The 13,106-nt window shown below is 33.1% G+C and overlaps 1 protein-coding gene across 1 annotated transcript in view; it reads left to right on the forward strand.

The window, feature by feature from the left end:
• TMEM163 (transmembrane protein 163) overlaps window positions 1–13,106 on the forward strand; it is a 310,556-nt gene that overhangs the window by 207,801 nt on the left and 89,649 nt on the right. Inside the window, exon 5 of the mRNA XM_088472398.1 lies at window positions 70–166. Coding sequence (XP_088328524.1) covers window positions 70–166 — 97 coding nt within the window. The remainder of the gene's footprint in view (window positions 1–69; window positions 167–13,106) is intronic.

Consider the following 13,106-nt stretch of genomic DNA (forward strand, 5'->3'; position numbering starts at 1 on the left):
GCCACTGTCTTTTTACAATCTCAAGTTACTTTACAAATTCTTAGTCCTGTATTCTGTTTATTTACACAGAGCCTGCGTTATCTTAGGTGTAATATTCCTGCTGTCAGCTCTCTGCATCGTGGTGAAAGCTATTCATGACCTATCCATTCGGATGCTCCCAGAAGTGGTAAGTTTCTGTCTGCGTATATGAGATTAAACTGTCAAGTTCCGTCACTGTTTCTCAGTTCTGTTATAATGAGACTATAGTTTGTGCTGTCCAGATAACATCAATTACTAATGCGTATGACTGATTTTTCTTTCACTAAAGCAGCAGCAGACCAATGAACTAGAGCACAGGTTCTCAAACTAGGTCCTCGGGACCCCAAACAGTGCATGTTTTCCAGATCTCCTCACAGAATCACAAGTGAAACAATGAGCTCCGCCAGTGGATCTTTTAAAATATGTCAGTGAGTAATGAATATACCTGTGCACCTGCTGGGTGACCTGGAAAATGTGAACTGTGCAGGGTCCTGAGGACCGAGTGGTCGATTCCGACCCGGACGCTAAGCTGCACTCTCTCGCTTCCAAAAGGGGCCGGGTATACAAATTCCGCGATTGCACTGTCTGATGTAAGGACGCCCTCTATGTCTTATAGTGCAACGGTAGAGTGAGTGCACGTCGAAATAAAGACGCCCACTCTTCTTCCTTAACACACGTCATCTCCAGGAAGTGTATGATTAATCAGAACCATCGAGAGCCATCGGAGCAGTACGCAGCTCTTGAGGTAGAGCCTACTAAGCTGCAAGTACTGTGATCACTGCAGGCTGAATACAACCAAGTCACATGTACAATGACACTTCCATGCTAATTATGCACACCCATAAAACTCCGTTTTGACGGCCAGACACGCCTGCGTTCCCAGCACCACTCCCCAGTTAACAAGCACCTTCCCTGTTACCAGCCACAAACGGCACTGTCACTCAAAGTAGCGTCCAGTCTGTGTACTATGAGCGCACGATTCTCGGACGCTGTGACTGGTTCGTGCATGCGTATTTTGCCGCATACGCATGTGAAGACGGGTGACAATTGCCCATAATGTGCGTCCGCGGCTTGGCGCCCGGTTCTGATTCAGGCTCCGAGTTTGAGAACCTCTGAACTAGAGTAAGCTTGATTGTATAGGTGTGTACCCACCTTTACTTGGTTAGCAGATCTGTCACTTGTCTTTAGCATGAGCAGCCATTTTGTGGGCTGAAGTTCCATACCTCCAAGAAAGGAGTTGAAATTCACCCAAAAATGGAAGTTTCTGGGAGTAGCTGGGGCTGTTGGGCAGATCAGGGGTGGGGCCTATTTTCTCCTTATTTTGTATATCTTAATGTTGGGAAGGAAAGCAGAAGTAATATTCATGAATTGTTGGGAAGGATAGCAGAATTTATAATCATTAAATGTTGGGAAGGATAGCAGAAGTAATATTCATTCATTGTTGGGAAGGATAGCAGAAGTAATATTCATTAAATGTTGGGAAGGATAGCAGAAGTAATATTCATGAATTGTTGGGAAGGATAGCAGAAGTAATATTCATTCATTGTTGGGAAGGATAGCAGAAGTAATATTCATTAAATGTTGGGAAGGATAGCAGAAGTAATATTCATTAAATGTTGGGAAGGATAGCAGAAGTAATATTCATTAAATGTTGGGAAGGATAGCAGAAGTAATATTCATTCATTGTTGGGAAGGATAGCAGAATTTATATTCATTAAATGTTGGGAAGGATAGCAGAAGTAATATTCATGAATTGTTGGGAAGGATAGCAGAAGTAATATTCATTCATTGTTGGGAAGGATAGCAGAATTTATATTCATTAAATGTTGGGAAGGATAGCAGAAATAATATTCATTAAATGTTGGGAAGGATAGCAGAAGTAATATTCATTCATTGTTGGGAAGGATAGCAGAAGTAATATTCATTAAATGTTGGGAAGGATAGCAGAAGTAATATTCATTAAATGTTGGGAAGGATAGCAGAAGTAATATTCATTCATTGTTGGGAAGGATAGCAGAAGTAATAATCATTAAATGTTGGGAAGGATAGCAGAAGTAATATTCATTAAATGTTGGGAAGGATAGCAGAAGTAATATTCATTAAATGTTGGGAAGGATTGCAGAATTTATATTCATTAAATGTTGGGAAGGATAGCAGAAGTAATATTCATTAAATGTTGGGAAGGATAGCAGAAGTAATATTCATTCATTGTTGGGAAGGATAGCAGAAGTAATATTCATTAAATGTTGGGAAGGATAGCAGAAGTAATATTCATTAAATGTTGGGAAGGATAGCAGAAGTAATATTCATTAAATGTTGGGAAGGATAGCAGAAGTAATATTCATTAAATGTTGGGAAGGATAGCAGAATTTATATTCATTAAATGTTGGGAAGGATAGGAGAATTTATATTCATTAAATGTTGGGAAGGATAGCAGAATTTATATTCATTAAATGTTGGGAAGGATAGCAGAATTTATATTCATTAAATGTTGGGAAGGATAGCAGAAGTAATATTCTTTAAATGTTGGGAAGGATAGCAGAATTTATATTCATTAAATGTTGGGAAGGATAGCAGAATTTATATTCATTAAATGTTGGGAAGGATAGCAGAAGTAATATTCATTAAATGTTGGGAAGGATAGCAGAAGTAATATTCATTAATTGTTGGGAAGGATAGCAGAATTTATATTCATTAAATGTTGGGAAGGATAGCAGAAGTAATATTCATTCATTGTTGGGAAGGATAGCAGAAGTAATATTCATTAAATGTTGGGAAGGATAGCAGAAGTAATATTCATTAAATGTTGGGAAGGATAGCAGAAGTAATATTCATTAAATGTTGGGAAGGATAGCAGAAGTAATATTCATTAAATGTTGGGAAGGATAGCAGAAGTAATATTCATTAAATGTTAGGAATGACAGCAGAAGTAATATTCATTAAATGTTGGGAAGGATAGCAGAAGTAATAATCATTAAATGTTGGGAAGGATAGCAGAAGTAATATTCATTAAATGTTGGGAAGGATTGCAGAAGTAATATTCATTAAATGTTGGGAAGGATAGCAGAAGTAATATTCATTAAATGTTGGGAAGGATAGCAGAAGTAATATTCATTAAATGTTGGGAAGGATTGCAGAAGTAATATTCATTAAATGTTGGGAAGGATAGCAGAAGTAATATTCATTAAATGTTGGGAAGTATTGCAGAAGTAATATTCATTAAATGTTGGGAAGGATAGCAGAAGTAATATTCAATCATTGTTGGGAAGGATAGCAGAAGTAATATTCATTAAATGTTGGGAAGGATAGCAGAAGTAATATTCATTAAATGTTGGGAAGGATAGCAGAAGTAATATTCATTCATTGTTGGGAAGGATAGCAGAAGTAATATTCATTAAATGTTGGGAAGGATAGCAGAAGTAATATTCATTCATTGTTGGGAAGGATAGCAGAATTTATATTCATTAAATGTTGGGAAGGATAGCAGAAGTAATATTCATTAAATGTTGGGAATGATAGCAGAAGTAATATTCATTAAATGTTGGGAAGGATAGCAGAAGTAATATTCATTAAATGTTGGGAAGGATAGCAGAAGTAATATTCATTAAATGTTGGGAAGGATAGCAGAAGTAATATTCATTAAATGTTGGGAAGGATTGCAGAAGTAATATTCATTCAATGTTGGGAAGGATTGCAGAAGTAATATTCATTCATTGTTGGGAAGGATAGCAGAAGTAATATTCATTAAATGTTGGGAAGGATAGCAGAAGTAATATTCATTAAATGTTGGGAAGGATAGCAGAAGTAATATTCATTAAATGTTGGGAAGGATAGCAGAAGTAATATTCATTAAATGTTAGGAAGGATAGCAGAAGTAATATTCATTAAATGTTGGGAAGGATAGCAGAAGAAATATTCATTAAATGTTGGGAAGGATAGCAGAAGTAATATTCATTAAATGTTGGGAAGGATAGCAGAAGTAATATTCATTAAATGTTGGGAAGGATTGCAGAAGTAATATTCATTAAATGTTGGGAAGGATTGCAGAAGTAATATTCATTAAATGTTGGGAAGGATTGCAGAAGTAATATTCATTCATTGTTGGGAAGGATAGCAGAAGTAATATTCATTAAATGTTGGGAAGGATAGCAGAAGTAATATTCATTAAATGTTGGGAAGGATAGCAGAAGTAATATTCATTCATTGTTGGGAAGGATAGCAGAAGTAATATTCATTAAATGTTGGGAAGGATAGCAGACGTAATATTCATTCATTGTTGGGAAGGATAGCAGAATTTATATTCATTAAATGTTGGGAAGGATTGCAGAATTTATATTCATTCAATGTTGGTAAGGATAGCAGAAGTAATATTCATTCATTGTTGGGAAGGATAGCAGAAGTAATATTCATTAAATGTTGGGAAGGATTGCAGAAGTAATATTCATTCATTGTTGGGAAGGATAGCAGAAGTAATATTCATTCAATGTTGGGAAGGATAGCAGAAGTAATATTCATTAAATGTTGGGAAGGATAGCAGAAGTAATATTCATTAAATGTTGGGAAGGATAGCAGAAGTAATATTCATTAAATGTTGGGAAGGATAGCAGAAGTAATATTCATTAAATGTTGGGAAGGATAGCAGAAGTAATATTCATTAAATGTTGGGAAGGATTGCAGAAGTAATATTCATTAAATGTTGGGAAGGATAGCAGAAGTAATATTCATTAAATGTTGGGAATGATAGCAGAAGTAATATTCATTAAATGTTGGGAATGATAGCAGAAGTAATATTCATTAAATGTTGGGAAGGATAGCAGAAGTAATATTCATTAAATGTTGGGAAGGATAGCAGAAGTAATATTCATTAAATGTTGGGAAGGATAGCAGAAGTAATATTCATTAAATGTTGGGAAGGATTGCAGAATTTATATTCATTAAATGTTGGGAAGGATAGCAGAAGTAATATTCATTCAATGTTGGGAAGGATAGCAGAAGTAATATTCATTCATTGTTGGGAAGGATAGCAGAAGTAATATTCATTAAATGTTGGGAAGGATAGCAGAAGTAATATTCATTAAATGTTGGGAAGGATAGCAGAAGTAATATTCATTAAATGTTGGGAAGGATAGCAGAAGTAATATTCATTAAATGTTGGGAAGGATAGCAGAATTTATATTCATTAAATGTTGGGAAGGATAGGAGAATTTATATTCATTAAATGTTGGGAAGGATAGCAGAATTTATATTCATTAAATGTTGGGAAGGATAGCAGAATTTATATTCATTAAATGTTGGGAAGGATAGCAGAAGTAATATTCTTTAAATGTTGGGAAGGATAGCAGAATTTATATTCATTAAATGTTGGGAAGGATAGCAGAATTTATATTCATTAAATGTTGGGAAGGATAGCAGAAGTAATATTCATTAAATGTTGGGAAGGATAGCAGAAGTAATATTCATTAATTGTTGGGAAGGATAGCAGAATTTATATTCATTAAATGTTGGGAAGGATAGCAGAAGTAATATTCATTCATTGTTGGGAAGGATAGCAGAAGTAATATTCATTAAATGTTGGGAAGGATAGCAGAAGTAATATTCATTAAATGTTGGGAAGGATAGCAGAAGTAATATTCATTAAATGTTGGGAAGGATAGCAGAAGTAATATTCATTAAATGTTGGGAAGGATAGCAGAAGTAATATTCATTAAATGTTAGGAATGACAGCAGAAGTAATATTCATTAAATGTTGGGAAGGATAGCAGAAGTAATAATCATTAAATGTTAGGAAGGATAGCAGAAGTAATATTCATTAAATGTTGGGAAGGATAGCAGAAGAAATATTCATTAAATGTTGGGAAGGATAGCAGAAGTAATATTCATTAAATGTTGGGAAGGATAGCAGAAGTAATATTCATTAAATGTTGGGAAGGATTGCAGAAGTAATATTCATTAAATGTTGGGAAGGATTGCAGAAGTAATATTCATTAAATGTTGGGAAGGATTGCAGAAGTAATATTCATTCATTGTTGGGAAGGATAGCAGAAGTAATATTCATTAAATGTTGGGAAGGATAGCAGAAGTAATATTCATTAAATGTTGGGAAGGATAGCAGAAGTAATATTCATTCATTGTTGGGAAGGATAGCAGAAGTAATATTCATTAAATGTTGGGAAGGATAGCAGAAGTAATATTCATTCATTGTTGGGAAGGATAGCAGAATTTATATTCATTAAATGTTGGGAAGGATAGCAGAAGTAATATTCATTAAATGTTGGGAAGGATAGCAGAAGTAATATTCATTAAATGTTGGGAAGGATTGCAGAAGTAATATTCATTAAATGTTGGGAAGGATAGCAGAAGTAATATTCATTAAATGTTGGGAAGGATAGCAGAAGTAATATTCATTAAATGTTGGGAAGGATAGCAGAAGTAATATTCATTCATTGTTGGGAAGGATAGCAGAAGTAATATTCATTAAATGTTGGGAAGGATAGCAGAAGTAATATTCATTAAATGTTGGGAAGGATAGCAGAAGTAATATTCATTAAATGTTGGGAAGTATTGCAGAAGTAATATTCATTAAATGTTGGGAAGGATAGCAGAAGTAATATTCAATCATTGTTGGGAAGGATAGCAGAAGTAATATTCATTAAATGTTGGGAAGGATAGCAGAAGTAATATTCATTAAATGTTGGGAAGGATAGCAGAAGTAATATTCATTCATTGTTGGGAAGGATAGCAGAAGTAATATTCATTAAATGTTGGGAAGGATAGCAGAAGTAATATTCATTCATTGTTGGGAAGGATAGCAGAATTTATATTCATTAAATGTTGGGAAGGATAGCAGAAGTAATATTCATTAAATGTTGGGAATGATAGCAGAAGTAATATTCATTAAATGTTGGGAATGATAGCAGAAGTAATATTCATTAAATGTTGGGAAGGATAGCAGAAGTAATATTCATTAAATGTTGGGAAGGATAGCAGAAGTAATATTCATTAAATGTTGGGAAGGATAGCAGAAGTAATATTCATTAAATGTTGGGAAGGATTGCAGAAGTAATATTCATTAAATGTTGGGAAGGATTGCAGAAGTAATATTCATTCATTGTTGGGAAGGATAGCAGAAGTAATATTCATTAAATGTTGGGAAGGATAGCAGAAGTAATATTCATTAAATGTTGGGAAGGATAGCAGAAGTAATATTCATTAAATGTTGGGAAGGATAGCAGAAGTAATATTCATTAAATGTTAGGAAGGATAGCAGAAGTAATATTCATTAAATGTTGGGAAGGATAGCAGAAGAAATATTCATTAAATGTTGGGAAGGATAGCAGAAGTAATATTCATTAAATGTTGGGAAGGATAGCAGAAGTAATATTCATTAAATGTTGGGAAGGATTGCAGAAGTAATATTCATTAAATGTTGGGAAGGATTGCAGAAGTAATATTCATTAAATGTTGGGAAGGATTGCAGAAGTAATATTCATTCATTGTTGGGAAGGATAGCAGAAGTAATATTCATTAAATGTTGGGAAGGATAGCAGAAGTAATATTCATTAAATGTTGGGAAGGATAGCAGAAGTAATATTCATTCATTGTTGGGAAGGATAGCAGAAGTAATATTCATTAAATGTTGGGAAGGATAGCAGAAGTAATATTCATTCATTGTTGGGAAGGATAGCAGAATTTATATTCATTAAATGTTGGGAAGGATAGCAGAAGTAATATTCATTAAATGTTGGGAAGGATAGCAGAAGTAATATTCATTAAATGTTGGGAAGGATTGCAGAAGTAATATTCATTAAATGTTGGGAAGGATAGCAGAAGTAATATTCATTAAATGTTGGGAAGGATAGCAGAAGTAATATTCATTAAATGTTGGGAAGGATAGCAGAAGTAATATTCATTCATTGTTGGGAAGGATAGCAGAAGTAATATTCATTAAATGTTGGGAAGGATAGCAGAAGTAATATTCATTAAATGTTGGGAAGGATAGCAGAAGTAATATTCATTCATTGTTGGGAAGGATAGCAGAACTAATATTCATTAAATGTTGGGAAGGATAGCAGAACTAATATTCATTAAATGTTGGGAAGGATAGCAGAATTTATATTCATTAAATGTTGGGAAGGATTGCAGAATTTATATTCATTCAATGTTGGTAAGGATAGCAGAAGTAATATTCATTCATTGTTGGGAAGGATAGCAGAAGTAATATTCATTAAATGTTGGGAAGGATTGCAGAAGTAATATTCATTCATTGTTGGGAAGGATAGCAGAAGTAATATTCATTCAATGTTGGGAAGGATAGCAGAAGTAATATTCATTAAATGTTGGGAAGGATAGCAGAAGTAATATTCATTAAATGTTGGGAAGGATAGCAGAAGTAATATTCATTAAATGTTGGGAAGGATAGCAGAAGTAATATTCATTAAATGTTAGGAAGGATAGCAGAAGTAATATTCATTAAATGTTGGGAAGGATAGCAGAAGAAATATTCATTAAATGTTGGGAAGGATAGCAGAAGTAATATTCATTAAATGTTGGGAAGGATAGCAGAAGTAATATTCATTCATTGTTGGGAAGGATAGCAGAATTTATATTCATTAAATGTTGGGAAGGATAGCAGAAGTAATATTCATTAAATGTTGGGAATGATAGCAGAAGTAATATTCATTAAATGTTGGGAAGGATAGCAGAAGTAATATTCATTAAATGTTGGGAAGGATAGCAGAAGTAATATTCATTAAATGTTGGGAAGGATAGCAGAAGTAATATTCATTAAATGTTGGGAAGGATTGCAGAAGTAATATTCATTAAATGTTGGGAAGGATTGCAGAAGTAATATTCATTCATTGTTGGGAAGGATAGCAGAAGTAATATTCATTAAATGTTGGGAAGGATAGCAGAAGTAATATTCATTAAATGTTGGGAAGGATAGCAGAAGTAATATTCATTAAATGTTGGGAAGGATAGCAGAAGTAATATTCATTAAATGTTAGGAAGGATAGCAGAAGTAATATTCATTAAATGTTGGGAAGGATAGCAGAAGAAATATTCATTAAATGTTGGGAAGGATAGCAGAAGTAATATTCATTCAATGTTGGGAAGGATAGCAGAAGTAATATTCATTAAATGTTGGGAAGGATTGCAGAAGTAATATTCATTAAATGTTGGGAAGGATTGCAGAAGTAATATTCATTAAATGTTGGGAAGGATTGCAGAAGTAATATTCATTCATTGTTGGGAAGGATAGCAGAAGTAATATTCATTAAATGTTGGGAAGGATAGCAGAAGTAATATTCATTAAATGTTGGGAAGGATAGCAGAAGTAATATTCATTCATTGTTGGGAAGGATAGCAGAAGTAATATTCATTAAATGTTGGGAAGGATAGCAGACGTAATATTCATTCATTGTTGGGAAGGATAGCAGAATTTATATTCATTAAATGTTGGGAAGGATTGCAGAATTTATATTCATTCAATGTTGGTAAGGATAGCAGAAGTAATATTCATTCATTGTTGGGAAGGATAGCAGAAGTAATATTCATTAAATGTTGGGAAGGATTGCAGAAGTAATATTCATTCATTGTTGGGAAGGATAGCAGAAGTAATATTCATTCAATGTTGGGAAGGATAGCAGAAGTAATATTCATTAAATGTTGGGAAGGATAGCAGAAGTAATATTCATTAAATGTTGGGAAGGATAGCAGAAGTAATATTCATTAAATGTTGGGAAGGATAGCAGAAGTAATATTCATTAAATGTTGGGAAGGATAGCAGAAGTAATATTCATTAAATGTTGGGAAGGATTGCAGAAGTAATATTCATTAAATGTTGGGAAGGATAGCAGAAGTAATATTCTTTAAATGTTGGGAAGGATAGCAGAATTTATATTCATTAAATGTTGGGAAGGATAGCAGAATTTATATTCATTAAATGTTGGGAAGGATAGCAGAAGTAATATTCATTAAATGTTGGGAAGGATAGCAGAAGTAATATTCATTAATTGTTGGGAAGGATAGCAGAATTTATATTCATTAAATGTTGGGAAGGATAGCAGAAGTAATATTCATTCATTGTTGGGAAGGATAGCAGAAGTAATATTCATTAAATGTTGGGAAGGATAGCAGAAGTAATATTCATTAAATGTTGGGAAGGATAGCAGAAGTAATATTCATTAAATGTTGGGAAGGATAGCAGAAGTAATATTCATTAAATGTTGGGAAGGATAGCAGAAGTAATATTCATTAAATGTTAGGAATGACAGCAGAAGTAATATTCATTAAATGTTGGGAAGGATAGCAGAAGTAATAATCATTAAATGTTGGGAAGGATAGCAGAAGTAATATTCATTAAATGTTGGGAAGGATTGCAGAAGTAATATTCATTAAATGTTGGGAAGGATAGCAGAAGTAATATTCATTAAATGTTGGGAAGGATAGCAGAAGTAATATTCATTAAATGTTGGGAAGGATTGCAGAAGTAATATTCATTAAATGTTGGGAAGGATAGCAGAAGTAATATTCATTAAATGTTGGGAAGTATTGCAGAAGTAATATTCATTAAATGTTGGGAAGGATAGCAGAAGTAATATTCAATCATTGTTGGGAAGGATAGCAGAAGTAATATTCATTAAATGTTGGGAAGGATAGCAGAAGTAATATTCATTAAATGTTGGGAAGGATAGCAGAAGTAATATTCATTCATTGTTGGGAAGGATAGCAGAAGTAATATTCATTAAATGTTGGGAAGGATAGCAGAAGTAATATTCATTCATTGTTGGGAAGGATAGCAGAATTTATATTCATTAAATGTTGGGAAGGATAGCAGAAGTAATATTCATTAAATGTTGGGAATGATAGCAGAAGTAATATTCATTAAATGTTGGGAATGATAGCAGAAGTAATATTCATTAAATGTTGGGAAGGATAGCAGAAGTAATATTCATTAAATGTTGGGAAGGATAGCAGAAGTAATATTCATTAAATGTTGGGAAGGATAGCAGAAGTAATATTCATTAAATGTTGGGAAGGATTGCAGAAGTAATATTCATTAAATGTTGGGAAGGATTGCAGAAGTAATATTCATTCATTGTTGGGAAGGATAGCAGAAGTAATATTCATTAAATGTTGGGAAGGATAGCAGAAGTAATATTCATTAAATGTTGGGAAGGATAGCAGAAGTAATATTCATTAAATGTTGGGAAGGATAGCAGAAGTAATATTCATTAAATGTTAGGAAGGATAGCAGAAGTAATATTCATTAAATGTTGGGAAGGATAGCAGAAGAAATATTCATTAAATGTTGGGAAGGATAGCAGAAGTAATATTCATTAAATGTTGGGAAGGATAGCAGAAGTAATATTCATTAAATGTTGGGAAGGATTGCAGAAGTAATATTCATTAAATGTTGGGAAGGATTGCAGAAGTAATATTCATTAAATGTTGGGAAGGATTGCAGAAGTAATATTCATTCATTGTTGGGAAGGATAGCAGAAGTAATATTCATTAAATGTTGGGAAGGATAGCAGAAGTAATATTCATTAAATGTTGGGAAGGATAGCAGAAGTAATATTCATTCATTGTTGGGAAGGATAGCAGAAGTAATATTCATTAAATGTTGGGAAGGATAGCAGAAGTAATATTCATTCATTGTTGGGAAGGATAGCAGAATTTATATTCATTAAATGTTGGGAAGGATAGCAGAAGTAATATTCATTAAATGTTGGGAAGGATAGCAGAAGTAATATTCATTAAATGTTGGGAAGGATTGCAGAAGTAATATTCATTAAATGTTGGGAAGGATAGCAGAAGTAATATTCATTAAATGTTGGGAAGGATAGCAGAAGTAATATTCATTAAATGTTGGGAAGGATAGCAGAAGTAATATTCATTCATTGTTGGGAAGGATAGCAGAAGTAATATTCATTAAATGTTGGGAAGGATAGCAGAAGTAATATTCATTAAATGTTGGGAAGGATAGCAGAAGTAATATTCATTCATTGTTGGGAAGGATAGCAGAACTAATATTCATTAAATGTTGGGAAGGATAGCAGAACTAATATTCATTAAATGTTGGGAAGGATAGCAGAATTTATATTCATTAAATGTTGGGAAGGATTGCAGAATTTATATTCATTCAATGTTGGTAAGGATAGCAGAAGTAATATTCATTCATTGTTGGGAAGGATAGCAGAAGTAATATTCATTAAATGTTGGGAAGGATTGCAGAAGTAATATTCATTCATTGTTGGGAAGGATAGCAGAAGTAATATTCATTCAATGTTGGGAAGGATAGCAGAAGTAATATTCATTAAATGTTGGGAAGGATAGCAGAAGTAATATTCATTAAATGTTGGGAAGGATAGCAGAAGTAATATTCATTAAATGTTGGGAAGGATAGCAGAAGTAATATTCATTAAATGTTAGGAAGGATAGCAGAAGTAATATTCATTAAATGTTGGGAAGGATAGCAGAAGAAATATTCATTAAATGTTGGGAAGGATAGCAGAAGTAATATTCATTAAATGTTGGGAAGGATAGCAGAAGTAATATTCATTCATTGTTGGGAAGGATAGCAGAATTTATATTCATTAAATGTTGGGAAGGATAGCAGAAGTAATATTCATTAAATGTTGGGAAGGATAGCAGAAGTAATATTCATTAAATGTTGGGAAGGATAGCAGAAGTAATATTCATTAAATGTTGGGAAGGATAGCAGAAGTAATATTCATTAAATGTTGGGAAGGATAGCAGAAGTAATATTCATTAAATGTTGGGAAGGATTGCAGAAGTAATATTCATTAAATGTTGGGAAGGATTGCAGAAGTAATATTCATTCATTGTTGGGAAGGATAGCAGAAGTAATATTCATTAAATGTTGGGAAGGATAGCAGAAGTAATATTCATTAAATGTTGGGAAGGATAGCAGAAGTAATATTCATTAAATGTTGGGAAGGATAGCAGAAGTAATATTCATTAAATGTTAGGAAGGATAGCAGAAGTAATATTCATTAAATGTTGGGAAGGATAGCAGAAGAAATATTCATTAAATGTTGGGAAGGATAGCAGAAGTAATATTC

This window comes from Taudactylus pleione, unplaced genomic scaffold (genome assembly GCF_031769625.1).
Source record: "Taudactylus pleione unplaced genomic scaffold, aTauple2 ptg000122l, whole genome shotgun sequence".
Taxonomy (NCBI): Eukaryota; Metazoa; Chordata; class Amphibia; order Anura; family Myobatrachidae; genus Taudactylus; species Taudactylus pleione.